Source organism: Strix aluco, chromosome 4 (genome assembly GCF_031877795.1).
Source record: "Strix aluco isolate bStrAlu1 chromosome 4, bStrAlu1.hap1, whole genome shotgun sequence".
In the NCBI taxonomy this organism is placed as follows: domain Eukaryota; kingdom Metazoa; phylum Chordata; class Aves; order Strigiformes; family Strigidae; genus Strix; species Strix aluco.
This window is the reverse complement of record NC_133934.1, coordinates 14989315-15010234: the sequence shown is the minus strand read 5'-3', so window position 1 is coordinate 15010234 and position 20920 is coordinate 14989315. Positions and strand designations below refer to the sequence as shown.

The window sequence follows — 20920 nt, the reverse complement described above, 5'->3', positions numbered from 1 at the left end:
ACCCATCCCACACAAGTAGCCTTAGGGTTGGCATTTTAAGCTGCCAGCCATCACGGGCTGCCATATTAATGCCATTGCTTTAATTTATGTGGGCTGTGAAGCACAGCGGCAGGAGATCGGATTTACCTTTCCTTTTCTGGTTTTCTCTAGCAACGGAAAAAGCTCCTGCCTACACTTGGAGGGAGGAGTATTTGCAACTACTTCTACTAAGTCAAGGAGATGAAAGGCTGGGAAGTTTAAGGGCTCCACATGAGAATTTCTCTTTTGGTTGCCTTTCAGTGAACAACCTGAGGCTTTGAACTGTTAAGAAATAAAACTAGAATTGCTTTCAATCTGGCTGCATCTTCATTGAATTTTGGGGGGGGGAGAAAGATAACATGCCCCTTTAATATATTAAATACAGTGTCATTCAACATATACTTTGTGATTAATACCTGTTTTATGTTTTATTTGAATGCTTCTGTCTTTGAAGAGCAGCATAGAGTAAACATGTAGCTTTTTAACAGTTCCGTTACAGAAGTGATACCAATTCTTTATAATTAGTGGAAGTTCTAAAGAAAAAATGAACCCCTAGTATTTGAAAGGTAACTGTATCTGTTGAATAACAGCATTGCTGGAGATGACACATAGAGTTCTTAGCAGCAGGAAAACTTGCGAATTTTATCCCTTTAACAACAGATTTTACAAATTATCTTAATTGAAGCTTTCAAAAGCTTTGACACTTGAGAGCACTCCTCTTACCTGAACTCGAATGTTTTCCTGAAGGATTATTAATTACTTGCTGATGGCTCGCAACTCCAACACTTAAGAAATGTACTGATGTACCGCTAGAAAAATGCACCCATGTGTTTTAGAGCTTCATGTAACTGTGAAAAATTGATTTATTCAAAAGCTGTGTGACTTAAGTACATTGTTCAGATTAATGGGGACTGGATATAGAAAGCCTAGTAGAAAAATATACTGTTTCTTCTGTGAATTGGTATAAAATATTTATACTTACAAAAGTGCAAACAAATATATAGAACAGTAGATGTAGCACTAATGAATGTAAGACAATAAAAATATTTTATTTTCCTTGTGCCCTGGCACAATACACAGCAAAGTTCTAAGTTCATCTCATCTATTTTTGGTTAAGCTCCACGGATAGCATTTAAATGCAAATGTTTACTAGTTTTATGTTGCAATGAAAGTTGCTCTAGGGTCTAGACAGTGTTTCTTGATAGCCTACTACATAGAAAGCTAAATAAACAGCAGTAAGAGACTTTCAATGGAAAAAAATAGGCGAGAAAAACAATTGCATGAACAAGGGTAGTCTGATGGTGTCAATTTGACCAAGTAAGCAGTTGTTTCCTTTCAATCTCCAGCTGTTATCTGTCCTACTCCAGAAACTTCACTTTTTTGGTAACAGTTCTGGTTTTGGCGACTTAATTCTGGATTTCATCAGCAAGAAGGTTTATATCTTTCATTGCAGCAACGCTATTACTGTCTTTCTTCAAGCTGGTACTTCTAGTCAAAGGGCATCTTCTGATTCTCTCTTAATTTTCCTTTCTGTTTGGTAGCAATCAGATACTGCTATTTGCTATATCTATTTTGGTTATCTGCCACAGTAAGGAAAATAAAATTTTTTCTTGTCCTGCATTCATTAGTTCTGCGTCTACTGTTCTCCATACCCTGTCTACCATCCTGGAGCTGCAGCCAAATTCTTTAATTACTGGCATTTGAGGCCCTGTGTCCTAAAGACTTCAACAGTTACCAGAAATCATAAACAGTGAAGACATGGTCTGTTACCCATCTTAAACAGGAGGAGGAGGACAGGGAGAGACTCTTCTGTCCCAGCTTCTCTGAAAATTTGGTCCACTATTTTTACTCTTGGGGTCCTTCAGGATGAATGCAGCTATACAATGACATAATTGTGCACTGCTACTATGATTAACTTGTTTGTTAAGATATTTCATGAGGAAAGCCTGACATGCCACACTGAGTTTTCAAGACTATTTTAGCTTGCATAGGTTTACAACCAGCAGCATTTTGTGCTAATGGGCTGTCAACCTGAATTCCCGACAGGGAAATCATGTCTGGTGACTTTATATTTCTTTCAGTAGATTATTGTAGAAATAATAAGCCTAGACTAGATAGAGGTTGGGTTTTTTTCTGTTTTCAGTCCAGTCATAGTCATGTGACTATATGAATATTTCATTTACCTAGGACTGAACACAGTTGCGAGTCTTTAATTCAGGTATTTCCATGATATTGCCATCTGTATAGTGGATGAAAATGTAAGGGACACTTCTGTTCTTTTATTAAAGTAAAAACACTCTCATCATCGAGATCATTGTTTTCAGTAATGTAATATTAACAGAAGTGATGTTAATCAGTCTCTGATCATCATTGTTAGTGAGAAAAATTATAAAATTAATTATATCATAAAGACTCTTAGTCACAGCTCAGTAAAGAAATTTTTTCTTCACATTCAAATAGAAGAACAGAAAGTCAGGCTGTAATTAGGGTTCTGATATGATAAAGTGAGTTTGAAAATATAGCAGAAATGTTTAAAAGAATATTTGCATGTAGTTAAAAGTTGAGTGTATTTTTTAATAGTATTTTATTCTTTAGTAGTTATGCAGAATTATAATGGTGAAGCAAAAAGAAATATTGCTAAGTACTACAATAGAGATTCAATATTGATATTCAGGTTTTACATAAAAAAAAACCAAAACAAACAAACAAACAAACAAAAAAAAAAACCAAACAAAAAAAACCCAGGCTGTCATGGTTTGAGCCCAGAGGGCAACTGAATGCCACCAAGCTGTTCGCTCACCCCTTCCCCCCCAGCACTGGGAAGGAGAAAAATGAATCAAAAGGCTCAGGAATCAAGATAAGGACAGGAGGGGTGGCTCATCCGTTATGGTCACAGGCAAAAGACAGGGTCGTTAGGGGAAGAAAAAGGACATCAATTCAAAACACTAAACAACAACACTTAATAGTCAGAATGGGACAGTGAGAATCGTTACCATATCTTAAAAAACACCTCCCCCCACCTCTCCCTTCTTCCCAGGCTCAGTTTTGTTACCGATATCTCTACCTCCTCAACGCCAGCGGCGCAGGGGATGGGGCGTGCAGTCAGTTTGCTGTTTCTTCTTCCAAGAGAGGCGGAAGCACTCCCCTACTCCACGTGGCATCCCTCTCAGGGGAGTCAGTCTTCCACAAACTTTCCATCATGAGTCCTCCCCACAGGATGCATTCTTCTCAAGATGCTCTGGCTTGGGTCACTCCCTCATGTTGCAGTCCCCCCAGTGCCAAACTACAACAGCAGGGGCTGAAGGTCCCAGGGGTCCTCCACAGGCCACAGGCACATCTCTGCTCCTCTGGTCACCTCCATGGGTGACAGGGAGGGCGGCCCTGCCATCTCACCATGGGATACAGGGGGGGCTCTCTCTGCTCGGGCACACCTCCCCTTTCCTCCTCCTTCCAGTGACCTCGGTGTTCACATAGGTGTCCCTGTAACTCCTCCTCACAAGTCGTCCACCCCCTCTCAGATTCCCCTTCTTAAATATGTTATCACAGAGGCACAGCCACCATTGCTAATGGGCCCAGCCTCAGCCAGAGATGGGTCTGACTTGGAGCTGGGGGAGCTTTTGAGAAGCGTCTCACAGGGAGCCACCACTGTAGCCCCCTCTCCTGCTACCAGAAACCCACCACACAAACCCAGCACAAAAGCCAACACACAAAAAAAAATCGAACAACAACAGTAGCAAAAAAAAATAATCACAAAGTACCCCACCAGATTGAAAGTGTTACCAAAACATCAGAAAAAAAGATGCATTGGATTTGTACAGCAGTTGGCTGAATGGCCTATGTCTGGACTGCTGGTTTCTATTACAATAAAAAAAGCAAAAAAGGAAAAGCTGTTAAAGAGTGAAGATACTATTCAGGCTTCAAGGAAACAGCTGTATTTAAAAGGAGTTATTATAACTTGTGTAAAGCACGGTATCTTAAAAGTACTGAAATTATTGGGGTTCATCAGTTATGTAGTAAGTATTTTGCATTCATTAAACAAATTTTCAGAGAAAAATTAGTAAACAACTGCTCATGAAACTCTGCTTGAGAGCACTGCCTTATGGAACTAAAAATTGTAGGAAAATGCACTAATTATTATTCAAGAGGGGGAGAATTTCACTGAAGAAGAAATTATCGGGTGGTTCAGATAAGGGTATTCTTACATCTTTTGCATTATAAATTTATATGGAATATCTGCTTTAGAAATAGTTGCCTAAATGGATGTAGAAAGAATACTGTGTGGTTTCCTCATTAGCTAACAGCCTTGTTGTTGTTTGTCAACCATGTTAGTGTAAATTACCTGAGAACTAAGAATTAGAATTTTAACTAATGATGTTACAACAGAGTATGTCAGTATTTTTGTTCTGCACCATTGCTGAGTTTGTTTATTTACCCTGAATGATATGGGTTACCTTGCACCAACAAATTTTAGAATACCTCTAGAACTGGCTTTCTGTATGCCGTTGGAGTGAGAGATTTTGTGGGTGCTAAACCAAAGGCCAGCTAATCAGGGCAGAAAACCTTTCTACACAATACTGTACTAAAAACTAGCCTGTTAATAGCTATAGGTGCTAATTATATTATTGGGTTTTGCCAGGTTTTGTATTATTTATGTTTTCTGATTTGGTGTTAGTTTGTACTTTTGGTTTGCCATAAACTGACTTGGCTTTTAATGTTCCTTATTCAAGTGGCCTTTAATCTAAGGCGGAAAATTCCATGCCTTTAAAATGGTACAAATTAATGTGGTTAATGAACTGTGCTATTTTATACAAGCAAAGTGCCTGTTTTTGCTTAATCTGTGGTGGATGAGATCAGCCATTCTCCTATGGAGAAGAGCTGGAAACAGACAGCAGTCTGTAGCCTGAAGCTGTGACTCAGTAGACCCCTATCATGTTCTGCTCCCAGTTCTCTCAACGGGATTATCTGGGCAATACAGCCATCATACCTGACTATGTAATGTTTGGTGGGGTATTATTCTATCAAATATGATGTACAGGTTCAAATAACCTGACAGGTTACAGAACACCTCTTTAAAGACTGAGATATGTATTTTGCAAAATTCTTATTCTATCTGTAGACCCATAGAGATGAAAGAAACTCAGTAGTTGCATTGCATCCCTCACTGGAAGTAGTCCTGCAGTATATTTTCCCATGGGGTTTGGTGGTTATTTTGGGGGGAGGTGTTGGTTGGTTGGGGTTTTTTGTTTGGTTTGGGTTTTTTTAATATAGTGTAGGTCTGGGTAGAAACTAAAAGCCTTTTGCTCTCTCAATGAAGAATATTGAGTTGTTTTTCCAACAGTTTTCTTTCATGATCTTCCATTGCTTCTCTCCCACATCTTCCCTCTAGAGTTGTCTTTGCCCCTTGAATTGCAAATATTGAAGCCTTTCATTGAGACGGTACTTTATCTCCCAACCCTATTAGGTATATCAGTCTTCTCTACGTGCCTTGCCTTGAAGTCTAAAGCTGTTTTACTTGATCTTGTCTAGAGCTGCACAGACTTTTTTTTTTTCCAAAAACAGAACGTTGTTCCAAAGTACTTGTCTGTTTTCTCAAAACATCTCACTTTGAAGACTCCTTCTCTTGAAGCATGGAGTTGGAAAGTCTGGGAACTCTTGCCCTAATCAGGGCTCTCAGGATTTCCAGACTTCCTCCTGTATGGGCAGAATTTGGAGTTCTGAGTTGTGCAGGAGGCCCCTAGGCTGCGTGGCCACCAGTGGTCTCCCTGGTGGGGCTGGCAACCCTACGGCTGGCCATGGAGCCTCTGCCTGAACACACAGAGTTTTGTCTTGAGTGTGTATAGAAAGATGAGCTGCGGGCTCAGGGAGTGACTTCTTAGGGCACAAAGTTTCCATTGCCTTTAGAGGCAACTTGCCAATGTAATATATCTCTCTGATTTGTATTAGACATTTATTCTTTTAACAGTCTCATTTCATAAATCATATATATAGCCATGACTTCAACTCCCAGTTAAGTACTAGATAAAATAGAATAAGGCCTTCCTTCCTTTTTCATGTTTCTGTATTCAGATTTTTGTACTGAACTGAGTAACTTCTGCTAAGCAGTATTTATTTGTAGCTGCTCACTGAACAAAACAGTAAATATGTGTACTTCATTTTTCATAAGAAAACACGTTAATACTTGTGCAAATTTAAATATATATTTGAAAATCTATAGCATGTATACCAAGAATTTTATTTCTGTTCTAGTATTCCAGTTTCATGCATAAAAGACTATTGGGTTGAGATTCTGGATGTTTACCAGCAGATGACAGTGATTCTAAGTGTAACTGGATTAATTACAGAGGGAAATTAATAAAATACACAGATGTAGAAGTAGTATTGCATGTCTAATTGTGTCACGTGGTCTAGTTTCATTACACAGCCCATTGATACACAAGTCCTGCAATAAATGATCTGTAGTTTCCAATAGGTGTAGCATGCTAACAGCTATAACAGTCTTTCTTTAATGGCACTGCAGTATGTGAAGAGCTTCTTGCGTTATGTTTACTGCAATGCTGAAAAGAACAAAGTATTAGAAATAAATCACTATAATTATTGTAGTCAACGCATTACCTCTTTAAATTCATGTTCAGAAGTTACCTTGCTGAAAAACTGCTACAGGAAATCCTAATATATGTTTTTGTTTTTATGATCAGAGCTGAAATAAAGCTGTTTCACTGAAAATTGTGTGGGAAGCCTTCCAGGGGAAATGCTAATGCCAGGTTCATCCCCCATGAGAAAGAACATCAGCTAGTTTTTTGGTGAAATGATTTCACCCACATTCAAACACATATTAAAGTTGCAAAACCCATGACAAAATGTTTAAAGACTGTTTCAAAAAATACAGTGGTTTGGTTGGGTTGCTTTTGGCTGTGGTTTCCAAACATCCATGTTTGAATGCAGGCCAGTATGGACCCATCTGACCTAGTGATCATAGGACCTTGCAAGGAGACTGACTCTGAAAGGAATGGTCGGTGAGATGCCATAATATTGTGATCTGATCTCTGCAGCCCAGATCCAACAGACCTAGTCAAGGAATGCGACAGCTTCCTTCAACCCCATGCACCCAGATTTCTATCTCAAAGAAACCAAGTTCCAGGAAAGAAGGGGTCCTTGAGCACACCTCTGACATCTTAAAATGTCTGAGGGTGCACTCCTCGGGCTATAGGTTCAGCTGATGTCAGGTGCCTTCACTGTTTGTGTCTTAAGGCTTTATGTTTTTCCTTTGGCTTGTCCAGATTTCTTTTTCACTTCACTCAGTTGTGTAAGTGTGTTCTTTACAGTGGTATCGCTATTGGTAGGCAACCTAGGAAGGTCGAGACTTTGCTCTTCCACACATACAGTGATATACAGCAGTGACCTGGCTTCATTTGGTTTCTCATGTTTCTAGACCTGGTCTGTCTTTCGCATAACTCACCTATTGCTTTTCAGGTTCCTTGATTCCTCCATATAATTTTTAAGTCATCCCTCTACGGAAACTGACTTTTTCTGTTTTGTGATGCTATAGAGATGCTTGTCTATGCTACAAGAAAGTCTAGAGGTCTGTCTGTACCACCTTCCCCATTCCTCTACAGAACATTTGAAAGCTCAGAGGAGCTGCTAATTTCTTTTTTTTTTTTTAGACTTCACAAAATACTATTTTTATGATCACTAGATTAATTGATTAATTAAGAGCTTTTTTTGGCAAGTGTGACTAATAATAAATTTTAGTGATAATTAACATGTATCTAGAAATTACATTTGAATTTCAAGGAACCTTTTTCCAGGATAGTGTCTGTGCATTTTTATTTCCATAACATTTATGCTTTCTGATGTGTTTCTGTCCTTTTGTACTTTTTTTTTTTTCTTTTTTTTGCCTCTGGCTTTTTTTCCTCTCTTGTACAATGTGTATTTTCCCAAATGGGTCTCAAACAGCATTTTGTATTATACTGACAAGAACAGCAACACCTCTGTAGATTGTCCTACAGCAAAGGCATGACAGAATAAATGATCATAAATAAATCATCTTAGATGATTTCTGTGTTTCCAGTCCTTCAGTTCCTCTCTTCAATGGGCAAGTGCTCTGGCAAACCACTGCCTCGCATGGCATTTGAGACCTAAAACAGATGCTGACAGAACAGATGTGATTTTTCTTTTGCCTGCTATATTTTAGGATTGAATCCAAATCCCAAGTGTATGAAACAATAGGCACTGGAAGCCACCAAGGATTGAAAGACCACATGTTGCTCAAATTTCCTTAAGTTATGCATGATCAGCTGCTTATTCTAAGTGTTCAAAGTGCTATTGGGAGAGGTCACTTTTTCAGTCACAGAATTCAGATACTACATATGGCTTGTAGAAAAACACTAAGCTGCAGTTGGATGGCCTAAACTCTCCATATCTCAGTTTCCTGTATAAAGTAGGAGTAAATAAGTTTATTTGCTCTATACTTTTTTTGGTGTAATTTATACTGGCAGTCTTTGGGACCGAAAGTTCAGTTGAAGCCTTTGCTACCACTGTAGATATGTTCTTACAAAGTCACATTAGCTGGTGATGGAGAGTGATGCCTACTAATGTATATAGCTGTTTGCTGCATCACATTGCCTTTCTTTTATGCACACATTCATGGTCTCTTCATTTGAAAGATCTGGAATGGAGGAATATCTGATGCCATGTGTCATCTCTATGTCCTATTACATGTTTACAAGTTCCTATCTCATACCACGCATAGGACAGCTTCTGGTGCTGTTGAATACAAAGGGCTACATGACAGTGCATCGCTATAAAGCACTTGAAGATGTGCTCACAACTGCCCAAGAGTAAGGGTAGTGCAAAAGATAAGCACATAGATCAAGCAGAGACATACAAGGAGAAGATCTGGTGGATGGATAAGTCTTTGGTGGTGTTTTTATATTAATTGATACATCTTTTGGAAGTCAGGATTGTTATAGAGGTTTTTGAAAGGAAGTGTGCCTATTAGTGTATTTTTGATTGTTCACACTAACTTGTTAAAATGCTTAAAATAGAGAAAGGGCTTACATAGTATGTGTGTACATGGATCTTGCCTACAAAGCTAAGTGGTGAGGCAGATAATACTGGCACACATGAAGACTTAGAGGTAGAAATTGGTAGCACCTGACTGATGTTACTAGGTTTACAGTTCTCCAAACTGATGAAATAATTCTGCAAGTAGATGCATGTCTAATGTGCAACATTAACTGAAATATGTAACCAATCAGCAAATGCAATCCATGTTTTATTCTATAAAAATAGAAATATTTATATTGAAATATCCTATTGGAATGAAGATCATAAATTGAGACTTTCAGCTACTAGACAGCTATTCCCTGGGGGTTATTGTCAGGCCAGCAGTATGCCAGTGCTGTACAAAATAGTCCACTGCCTAAGTGGAAGGAAACATGGGTGACAAATGTGGTATTTAACTGAGCTTGTTATTACGGAGGTCACAGTCCTTGGCTGATGGGAGAAATAGACCTTGCCAGAAGTGCCAGCAGTATATCTAGTAAGGGAGTGTATTAAATAAGCATCAATGAAAAGTGTGCTCATAGAGAAGCAAATGTTTTGCCTTTTTTATTGCTGAAATAAAGTGGACAATATTTATTAAAAAATACTGTTTAACCTCTTTGGAGCCATCTTTCCAACTGTTAAGGTCTAAAAGTATTTTGGAGTATTTCTGAATTTTCAGAATTTCAAGCATTTGTAGAAACATTCCTATTTTTAATAAGTGGTTCATCATGTGGTACTCCGGAAACTGTTTCAGTGCTCTGTTACCTGCTTGCCATCACTGAAAGGATGTAAAACAGGAGGTGCAGTGGCATGAAAGAGAGATGTGTCATTTTTCTAAAGTATAATTTTGACAAATCATGTTTTACTGGCTCAGAAGCCCCTGCATACACCTGAGCAGAGAGCTGTAGAGCAGTGCTAGTCGCTGAGTGTGCAACACAAAGCATGCTCATCTTTGTAAGTGAAACAGCTGTTGACAGAGGAAGTTTACTAAAACCACTGACTTGTTGGACCCCGTTTCAGGTGGGATTCCATTTGTCCTCACTGGAGAGTTTTTCCAGCAGTCACAGAGGCCGGCCGCATTCATGATAGCTGGGACAGTCAACTGGCTCTCCAACTTTGCAGTTGGACTGCTCTTCCCTTTCATTCAGGTACGGAACATTCTTGATAATTGATATACTATGATATAGTTGGTATAGTGTGACATATGATGTTTGAATAAAAATTTCAGGTAATAATAAATGTCTTTTTATTGAAGTAGATGAAATTACCACCGTGTTTGTGATACAGTTCAATTGTACTACCCACATGTCTCCTTGTTTGAATGTCTCGGCAAAAATTGTGCTGCAGGAGAGAAATTACTGTAATCATGGACAACCCTATATGGCAAATTCCCCATGGGAGTGCTTTAGCCACAGTCTGATGGCTGTGTCTGGAGTTCACAGTCATGATGGTGATTGTCACTGCCTTTTTTCAGCCTTCAGGCTACCCATCTTCTGCATACCCTTTTCTTTGAGAATCTTTACTAGTCTCATTAGGGGATAGGTGCTCTGTGCTCCTTCATCTAAGCTTGGCTTCATGGCTCTCTTTTTTTTGGTCCCTCCTGTCAGGCTTTTATCATCTTCAGCTGGTTACTTCTTGCTGCAGCCTAGTTACTGCATGGATGAATTTGTTCCTGTCCCAGCCTTCCCTAGGCTCCCATAAGCTTTGCTGTTAGTGGATTGCTTTGTTTGCTTGACTGAAGTAGTCGCATGGAGGACAGAGGCCAGTTTCATCAAGAGCTCTCTGATAACTGGTGGTTTTATTTTAACGACATAAGTTTATTTTCTTAAAAAAAAAATTGTTATTTAAAAAAATTTAAAAATAAAATTCAAAGTTCAACATAGAACAGCATTTTTCCTCTCTGATTCCTAAGAACACTTCATCACTGTTGATCTGTTGTTGTATGGCAAAGAGGCTTCAAGCAGCTTCTCATTCAAAGCCACACTGAGGTCCTTTTCCTGACCATGAACCTCTCCCAGGGACCGTCTGCAGTCTCTGGAGCTCACACAGGAGCTGATTCTCTGTCTCAGGAGCTGAAGGACAGCTGATCAGTCCCCTGGCTGACCATGTCCAAACTCTTTAAGAATCAGGCTTACAACTACACGACAAAATAAAGAAGTCCTAATTGTTTTTTTTAAAATGCACAGAGGAAGATACTAGGAACAGGGGAAGGGCACGGGGGGAGCAAGCCCTCCAGGCTGCTTGCGGGTTCTAACACCCAGGAGAGAGATTTTTGGATTATTCTTCAAATCATTGCAGAGTAAGAGATTTGAATAACAGGCAAGGAGGTGTTACTGCTGTTTGTGCCTTCTTACAACTTAAAATTATATGATACTGCAATACCATATGCATAACAGTATTTGCAGATACTGTAAAATTATATCATATTGTAAGACTTCGTATATTCATTTTCATTTGACAAGTAGAACTGCTTTTACTAAGTAGTACTGTTAAAAATTACCTGTATGAGATAGTTTATGGGAGAACTTGAAAGCCTTATAAAGTCTGACCCTTGATTTGAGTTTGACACTTAATTTAAAATTCTTCTAAAAGGAAAAAAATCTCTAGTCATTTTGATTGCTTGGATCACCTTCAAAAGTCAAAGGCTGTCATCCTTCCAAACTCTGCACTTCTACTAATATTAACTTCAATTAGACTGCTCAGAGCTATAAGTCTTAAGAGCTTGTTTTAATGCTTACTGAAATTAATGTGTGTTTTTCACCAGTTTCACGATGAAGGACTTGCCAGCTTAGACATTTAAGGTGAGATTTTCAAAAGCAGGTAGACACATAATTCTTTTTCCACTGAGGTCATTAGAACATCTACTGAATGATGGAAAGAATTAGCCAATTCCCTTGTGTTTTTGAAAACCTAACCTTAGTCATCAGCATCAGTATGGTCCAGGAGGCAGCCATGAGTTCATACAGCAAGCAGATGCTTCTGTGGGATTTAATAGCTGTTTCTCCAAGAAGATGGGCACTGACTGTTTAAGCAGTGTTACACATTGCCTTCCACCCCGGCTGGCCAGGCAGTAGCAGACCCACCACCTTCCTCTGTGGCAGCTGGGCAGGTGGCAGGGAACAAGGTCTCAAATGTAGGGGTGTAAAATCAGAATACTTTTATTTGTTACATTTTTAAATTATCCAAAGACATTTAAGGAATAATCATGTTTCTCAAAAATTGCAGTGTCTGCCTCCTGCACAAAACTGAGGAGTTACCTGAGCTCTGGCTGTCTGTCGGATCTGAATTCATGCAACTCAGGGCTCTCCTCTTCTTGTCCTACCTGACAGATCACCTGGTTGAACTGTTTAAAAAGGTCCTCAGTTAATTCAAACAAGAAGTCAAACTACGTTCTCTAACTTTTTGTATGCATATTAAAGCTTTTTGAGTGATTTAGTATGCATCCATATGAAGTTTGCTGTAGCCTTGGGGCATTTATAATTTTGTGTCATAAAAATTTCCCATTGTGTGATTACAAAATTACCAGTTTATTTTCAATGAAGGTAAATTATATTTCCACCTCGCAGGACTTTTGGTTTTCTCTTCTTTAAAAAGTAATAAAGAGAAAAGTCTTAGAGTTTGCACCTAGAGATGAAAGCAATGTTACTCAGACTTTGATTTTTAAAGCTTTTTCACAAGATCAAACTATAACATCTCCTCTTTCCCTAACTTTCACTTCTTTCATATTTCAGTCAACCTTATTCTCAAAATTCAGTTTGTGAGTCACCTGTTCCTTTACAGAAAGGTAATAGCCTCTTCTCAGCTCATTTTTATAAGTCTAAAACGGGAAAAAAATCTTTAAAATGCCTTCACAGAACGAATGCCTAATCCCTTCTGTGTATCTAAACGCTAACCTGATAGCTTGAGAAACAGAGGCCACTTTTTGATCATTGGTTTGCTTCTACAAAATTATCCCAAATGTTTGGGAAACAAATATGTTAACTTTAGAGGTACTCAAAAAATCAACAGTAGTTAGTTCTCCAAATGTCACCAATTAACTAGTTTGAATGCCTATATTTTTTCCCCTCAACCATCTGTAGATACATATAATAGAATAAAACACAGGCTTGAGTCATACATTAAAATGTATGGATGAGATTGAAAAGCTAGTATACAAATCAAGCTTTGACACATTAAAACAAAATTTAAATATGGCTACTGTTCCAGCCCTCATCACTGCCTATTTGAGAAATTCATTTGTGTGAAGGATCGGAACTGAGGTTAAAATGGCAACCGATACTATATTGAATTCACAAGTACATTTCATGTTGTGTGATTCCTAGGACGTGTCTGATTGTACGTGTCAAAAAAATGTACATTTTAAAAAATCTTTTTTTAGTGCAAAACAGAGTAATTGAAAAAGTATTATTGCATGTGATCTTGCAACATACAGAGAAATTATAAAAGATCTTGTTTTAGGTATGAAGACATTTCAGACTTGTGTTTAACATAGAGCTTGAGCTTATGAAATATCAAACATGTCACCTTGAGTGAAGCTCAACAGTGTCTCTTTCCCATTGCTGTCACTTGAGAATGAAGGCATGAGGCTTTTCTGAACAAGGAGATGTTAAGAGACAAAAACAGCTTTAATAAGCTGATAGACCAGAGCATCAAGATTTGGTGACCCCTCCTTTCAAAGAATTTCAGTGCTTCTACAGGTGCTAAAGCAAGGTTGCAATGCTCTGTTATTTGGGTGCCAAATCTCCAAATTTTCATTCCCTCGAAATACCCATTCATGAGCGTTTGGAGTAGTTGAGTAAACACTTCAGCCCTCTGCCCTCTCCTCTAACTTGCGTATCTCATGCTTTTGCCTGGCACTTGCATGTCAGAAGATCATAGCAGTCCATAAGCAACCTTCTGCTTCACACCCTGTGAGCAGTGGTGCTGGGAGCTTCTCTTCAGAATGGAGCCATTGAATCAACCATGTCATAGTAAAGAAGTAATTTACCCATTTGGGGAAGTCACAATAGTGCTTGTGTGACGTGGAAGGAATTAAAATGCTTTATCTGAAATAATCACAATTTTAACACTTTTCATTTTCCCTTTTTATTATATACTCTTGATGCACTTGATTATAGTCTTGATGCGCTGTGATTGGATTTGAATCTTAAATTTTTGTGAGCTAACCAAAATGAGTTTGCCATTTAGAAAGGTTCAAAATTTGTCTGAGCTGATGAAAAGCTTATTGAATATATTGTCATATCTAAACAGGTATGTTGTGTCCTTGTTCTTAGAGAGCCTTATGCAAATGCTTAATTCCGGCATTTGATTTAAAGGCAGCTTGCATTCGTAAAGCTATCAATGTGCATTCATCTGCCTTTGAAAGATCTGAACCTAAAATATCCAATACTGGCTGTTCAAATCATGTCTGTTTTCTGTTGTTTGTTACATTTTTCATTGTTTCAATATGTAGAGGTGGAAATAATAGCATTTTGCTTGTTCGTGTCTAATTTTTTCACTTTCCTAAAAGATTTATAAACCTTTTCTTTTATTAAAAAGTTTACATAAATGATTCAAATTTAAAAAGCAAAAAAAAAAGAGAAAAGAAAAAAAATGCATGGTTTTGTAGTGTGTTCCTCCACATAAATGAAATTACTACACTAAATGCCACACTATACACACTATATGGCCAAAAGTTTTAAAGATAGACTCCTGTAAGTTCTTAATCCAAATTACAAAATTTATCTGATTTTCAGCAATGTTGCTGAAATCTCAGCAGAAATGCTCCAGGTTCAGCATCTCACAGAAAGCATTCAATAGCTGGCTGGGTGGAGACCCAACTCAGCTGAACTCCCTCAAACACCAGATCTTTCTCCCTTGTTTGCTTTTTGTGATGATTCAGTTGCTGTAGATAATTCAAGGCAGCAGCAGGGCTTGTCTCACAATCATAATAAATCATATTGATTCGTACTTCAGCCCTATATTGCAGTTTTGATGCGCAGTGTTACAAACCATCCATTATTCCTTTTGTGACTAATATCCTCTGAAAAATGTTTTAAAGCACTTTCTCGCTGAGAAGGCATATAAAAACACAACTGGTCTTTTTGATATGTTCGTTACATATCAGTCTTTGAAAATATGACTAATATATTAAATTATTTTAGAAAATGAAAAAGAGATTAAATCAAGTCTTCCAAAGGCTAGCAGTTCTCCTGAGACCTCCAAATAATGCAGTTTCTTGAGATATAAAATAAGTATTTCCATCATGGACATCTTGTGTACTGATCACCCAAGCATAATCTTTATGTGGCACATAAGTTGTGTCACAGTTGAGCTTGCAGTGGGAGCATGAATGTGGTTTGAAATTCGCTTGTAGACAGTTTGTTGTCTGTCTTCTTGAGAAGAAGTGTTAGGTGTTGTCCCCACTGATAAAATTCACGTACTTGTTTTAAAATAGTATGCATTGATGGAAATGACTTCTGTTTGCTTTATGATATAGACAGAGTATTTCAACATATGAATGTGACATGGCAAGCTCAGAGGATTAGTCACCTTCTCCATGTGTTGCTAGTGTAAGTTCTGTTTCCTAAGGGTTTAGGTTCTGGGACTATAAGACAGGTTCTTTTTGTGGTTTCCTTCTAAGTAAATGCTAAGCTAGCTGTAAACCTGGAGCAAATAGAGTATCATAAAACAGACTTAAGTGTTTGCTGATAGTTGAAAAGAGTTTATGCTCAGTGTGCAAACCTATGAGTAATCAATTTACCTTTTTTTTGTGTGTTCAGAAAGCGTGTTGAGAGTGAGCATCTGTAGTCATCCACACAAACCATTTCATCATTTATTCACCTCATCCATTGGGAATGGGGATACTATTTTATGTCTCAAGTGAGCAGACATAACAAACCAAAAAAGTCTTTGGATTGAAAGTTTTAGGCAATTGTGGATTTAATTATGGAATCATTCCTACCGGAAGGGACCCCATGGGGTCTCTAGTCCAGCCTCCTGCTCAGAGAGCATCAGCTGTGAGATCAGACCAAGTTTCTTAGGACCTTGTCCGGTTGTGTCTTAAAAGCCTCCAAGATTTGGTACTTCTATGTTAGTTTGTGTTTAAATTCAGAGGACTCAGTAATCAAAACCGATGGTAGCTAAAATGTGACCAGAATTTGGCTGTTTTCTGAGAACAGTTTTAATCTCAGTTTTAAAAATTGAATATTATTCACTGTCAAGCCTGAGTTGGAATAAAACATGCTAAAAAGTTGGAAAAGCAATTGAGACTTCCTGCTACTCATCAGTGTATTTTATAGGGTAAATCATGACAAATGTTTCACTCTGTCTTAATAAATGTTAACAGGTGAATCTGTTCTACTCTTCCTCTGTGAAACTATATTTAGAAAATTAATCAGGGTCTGTGGGCAAATGACTCTATGAGAGTCTATGGGACATATATACATCTAACTGTACAATCTCCCTTTTCTCTCAAAATCGCTGATCATCTTGAGAGAAAAGGGAGATTGTACAGTTAGATGTATAGAAGAAAAACAAAATCAAAATAGGACCATTTTAAGTTCTTGTATAATGTGAATTTTGTGAACTTTGTGTGCATATCAGAGTGCAAAATATTTGTAACAGTGAAGTAGAGACTTTTGCATTGCAAGCTCTCTCATGTTTCAGAATAAGAAAGCAGCAGCCAAATGGTTCTTTCCAATACACAGATCCACACTGGGACGCTTCCTACCTTATGCATTATGGATCAGTGATATTAATGGTCAGCAGAAATCAGTGGGAAGCAACCAGTTTCTTTAGTTTCTTCCTGAGAAAAATACTAATGCCATTTTGATGAGAGCACGAGTGTCGATGATGCTAGTTATTTCCTGTAGGAGTAGCCATTGTGAAGACCTTTTCATGCTGGGGCTAAAACTAGCACTGTCCCCAGCTAGGGGAGCAGGAAGCCATCTTCACCAAGACATACTTTACATGAAGGTCTTCCTCATCACAAAGCGTTTCCTCTTTAAATGCCTCAGTTCTGTCTCTGTTCTAATCTTAACAACTATATGTAACTAAATCACAGCTCAGGATAACAAACCTGAAGATGTCAGATTTTCAGGTTAAATCAGCTGACTAGGATGGATAGCACTAGCAGAATAATTAGTACGTCATTCCATAATTTATTATAGCCAATGGAAGTGCTAAGGAAAGAACATACATATTTTTAATTTGTTGTTATTTTTGTGAATATGTAAGTTTTACTGAGGAATTCCAGGTATTTCAATATGTGTAATACATTCATTTGTGTGGTTAGACCGAAGCATTCTTTTCAATAATTACATTGTAGGTATTTTATAAACCCTCCAGGTTGCTAAGAAGCTTAATACATGACATCAATTAGTCTTTTACTAGAATTCACAAAGAGATTTAAAAAAAGAAATGAGGTTTTTATGTGGGGAGCAAAACCGTACTTGTTCATAAGCAGCATAAAGGAGAATTTTGAAGGTCTCTTCTTTGTGCTCTGTGGGCTTTCTTCCTAGCAATGTGCGGTTTTAATCTAGACTTTCACTTGCAGGCCTTTTAAAATTAGACTAATTATAGCAGTGTTTATGTGGCTTCTGTTTTTCCCAAGGTAATAGATTATGTGGCTGAAGTTTGCTGACTATTGTTCCAACACGTAGAGCCTGACAGATATCAAATCTTAACTTTCTTTCCTGGACAGTGACTCCACGCTATGAAAGCATGCATGCTGGAATAGTAGACACAAGAAGTATTCTTTAAGGTCAAAGTCAGTTAAGAGCATCTTCATCACTGTCAGTGGGAAGGGTGTTTTAGTCTGGAAAACATGCAAAGCTATTTTCCTGCACAGAGCTGCTTGATTACTAAATATGGACACATTAGGAACAATATTAGTGCCTGTATTTCCCTTTCTATATTAGCATTACCAATCTCCAGCGATGATGCTTTTTCTCTCCCTGCTTACCCACACCCCAAAACAGACTGGGCTTGCATTTGCACCTAAACCTCTTCTCACAGAAGAGTCTTGAAATGTGTGCAATTTAGATTTGCATCCCTGCTCATCTGGAAGCTGTGTTTCACTTTCATCAGGGTACTTGGACCCAGCTTCACTGGTAGTAGTGTTTACTGATCAGTAGTGTATGTCCTTAGGAATTTTATTAACCTAACCAAGAGCAGAGCTGCTAGATGCTGATACCATGCCTTAATCTGAAAGACAAGCACAAAGTACTCAATGGTAGATGAGACCACACATTCAGAAAGTCAGGTGGTGGCAGTGGTGGTGGGATACTCCTTTTAGTTGTGGTTATACAGAAGGAATAAAACACGTAAGAGACTGTTAGTATGTATTTTTAAAAAGGGGATGCTGTTTTATTACTGTCTGCACCATGATAGCAGTCAGAGACTCCACCTCCTCAGCTGCATGTGTCCCCATTCCAGGTGGCTTTTGCTGCCTGTTAGATAGGAGCAGAGCCTTGCTCTTCATGCTTCTGCAACCCTCATGAAGCATAATAAAACCTTTTTTATCAAACTCCGTTGGAATTAATTGATTCTGTTATTGATTACTACAGTGAATGTGAAGTTCACATTTAATGCAGTCCAGCACAAGGTCCTCTGCACTAATAGCATTGTAAAGATTTAGTTCAGATAACAGCTGTAGTAGGGAGATGCTTTGATAGACAGTTTAGTTTAGAAAGTTTCCAGGCATGCCAGACCCACTTGCAGTTGCTTCCCTGTTCTTTATTTATCTTGAGTCCAGGCCTGTTTCTGTTCACTGATTTCACCAGCAAGAATGGTGATGAAGCAGAGAGAATGCATGTTATATTTTCAGATAACTGCATCAAGAAGGATATTAAGAAACCTTTTAATCATGAGGATAGTGTAGCTGTGTAATGATGTGTGGAGAAATTGTAGCTTGTCCATTACTGGAAATCTATAAAAGACAGGCAGACAGATGTTTTTCAAGAACTGAGGCTGCCTTAGTAATGGGAATAGACGGGGTGGCATCTGTGCTCCTGGTTTTCTATGAGTTCATTGACATTTTAAAGCCTTCAGAGCAGGAAGTGTCTCTCATTAAGTGTACACACAGCATGTGGCTCCTTTAAGGATCTTTTAAGCTTTTTTACTTTTGTTACTGTGATACATCAGTGTCGCTGCAAGAGGGCTGTTGCAGGTTGTGATGGCAGGAGAATCCAAACTCCAAAAAATAGTAGAAGACAACTGCAATTACTCCTCTCCTTGGAAATGGTGACAGCATAGTGGGAATACTGTAATGATGCTTTGGGGTAAATTATCTTGAAAAATGCAGAAAGATTAAGAGGAAGAACAACAAAAATTGCAATGAACTTGGAGTGAAAGAAAGCAAACCTAAAAATATTCCATCTGGAGAAAAGATTTGAGAAAGGAAAGGCTTACTGTGAACAATTGAGGAGGGAGAAAAGATCACTATTTTATTCAGTTTAAAAGGATTAGAACGTGTTAAACTTCTCTAACATATCAGAGAAAACCTTGTGAAGAAAACCTTGCAAGAATCAAGCATTCATGGAAATTTGAGGAATCTCTAACCTGAAGGCCTTCAAGGTTATATTAGTCATCCTTCTGTAAGCTTATTACTATTTAATATATTCTTCTTTTATGGATAATGAGCAGAAACAGATCATTTTCCCTCTGGCAGTAGTGACTCATTACAAAAAAAGAAAAACACAACAAATATGTCCAGAGGAACCTATATATTCTTGTCTGGTTTAAGGTACAAGCCATCAAATATTACTTACTTCTGCATTAGTATTTCCTAATTGCATAAGAGTGTGTCTCACGTGTACAGGACTCAGTTACCACTGAATGTTTCCAGTGGATTTCATATTTCTCAATAAGGTATTGATGCATTCAAAATTGCATCTATTTCTGTTTTAAATTTAACAAATTTCATCCTTCAGCCATCAGATACTTTATTTCTTGCAAATTTTTGTTTGTTTAATCTTCTGTTGAATAAAACAGACTGGCGGGCTTGATAAATTTTTAATTGTTGGCTGAGGAGTTCATGTGAATGTATTTCAGGCAGGGAAGTTCCTCTAAGTCACTCACAAACCATGAGGAGTTCATCATCCCACAGGATATTTATTCCAGTCCTTGATTTAATGAAGAACTTCTCAAACAGAAGAATAATGAATGGCTAAAGAACATAGAAAACAAATAAGCTTGCTTGTCCATAAGCCTTCTGCTTTCTCTTTCTCACAGGCACATGTATAAACAGAAACTATTTCCAAAGCACTCAGATGAACAAACCCCAAATCTTGTAAATGTGTACATACACAAATGGATACAGGCACACCCTTATTAATTTAGCCAAACTCAAAATTGTTATTTGTGGATATTGTTTGGCACCACCTCTTTAGATATTCTGTTTTATGTTGCTGAAAACAAAATCTGAGGCCGTGCCTGATTTTGCTGGAGCTTGCAGTTCAAAAATCTGTTTTAAAGAGTGAGTGATAGCTGGTAGAAATTGGTATGCTGAGGAGGTGTTAGAGTGGGGAACAGGGACACTTGGTAAATCAGAAATCAGAGTGTAAATATATGTGGAAATAGGTGCAATGAGCTGAAGCAGACAGAGGGGACAACAAACAGCAGCAAAAAAGCACAATCTAAAAGGCTTGAAACCCTCTGGTGCCATAGAATAGGCATGTGTTAAGCTGTTGCCCTTCAGTAACAGTAAGTTTGCAGGGACAGACTTCTGTAATCCGATGGTGTAGCAGGGCCTTAAATTACATGTTATTTAGAAAAAGGTGCTGTTTATTTTTTGTAATGCATTGTGTAAATACAAAGAATTACTAAGCATTAGTAATAAGCAATTAATTTTATGACGTTATTTTCATTACATGCT

At 38.0% G+C, this 20920-nt stretch overlaps 1 protein-coding gene across 3 annotated transcripts in view; it reads left to right on the top strand.

The window, feature by feature from the left end:
* The window catches only part of SLC2A9 (solute carrier family 2 member 9), a 108600-nt gene that overhangs the window by 75272 nt on the left and 12408 nt on the right, over positions 1–20920 (top strand). For 2 of the 3 annotated variants that reach the window (XM_074822130.1, XM_074822131.1), the window contains exon 11: positions 10084–10211. The exons of the other annotated variant lie outside the window; for it this stretch is intronic. In XM_074822130.1, the coding sequence (XP_074678231.1) occupies positions 10084–10211 (128 nt within the window). The remainder of the gene's footprint in view (positions 1–10083; positions 10212–20920) is intronic. 3 annotated transcript variants of the gene reach the window in all.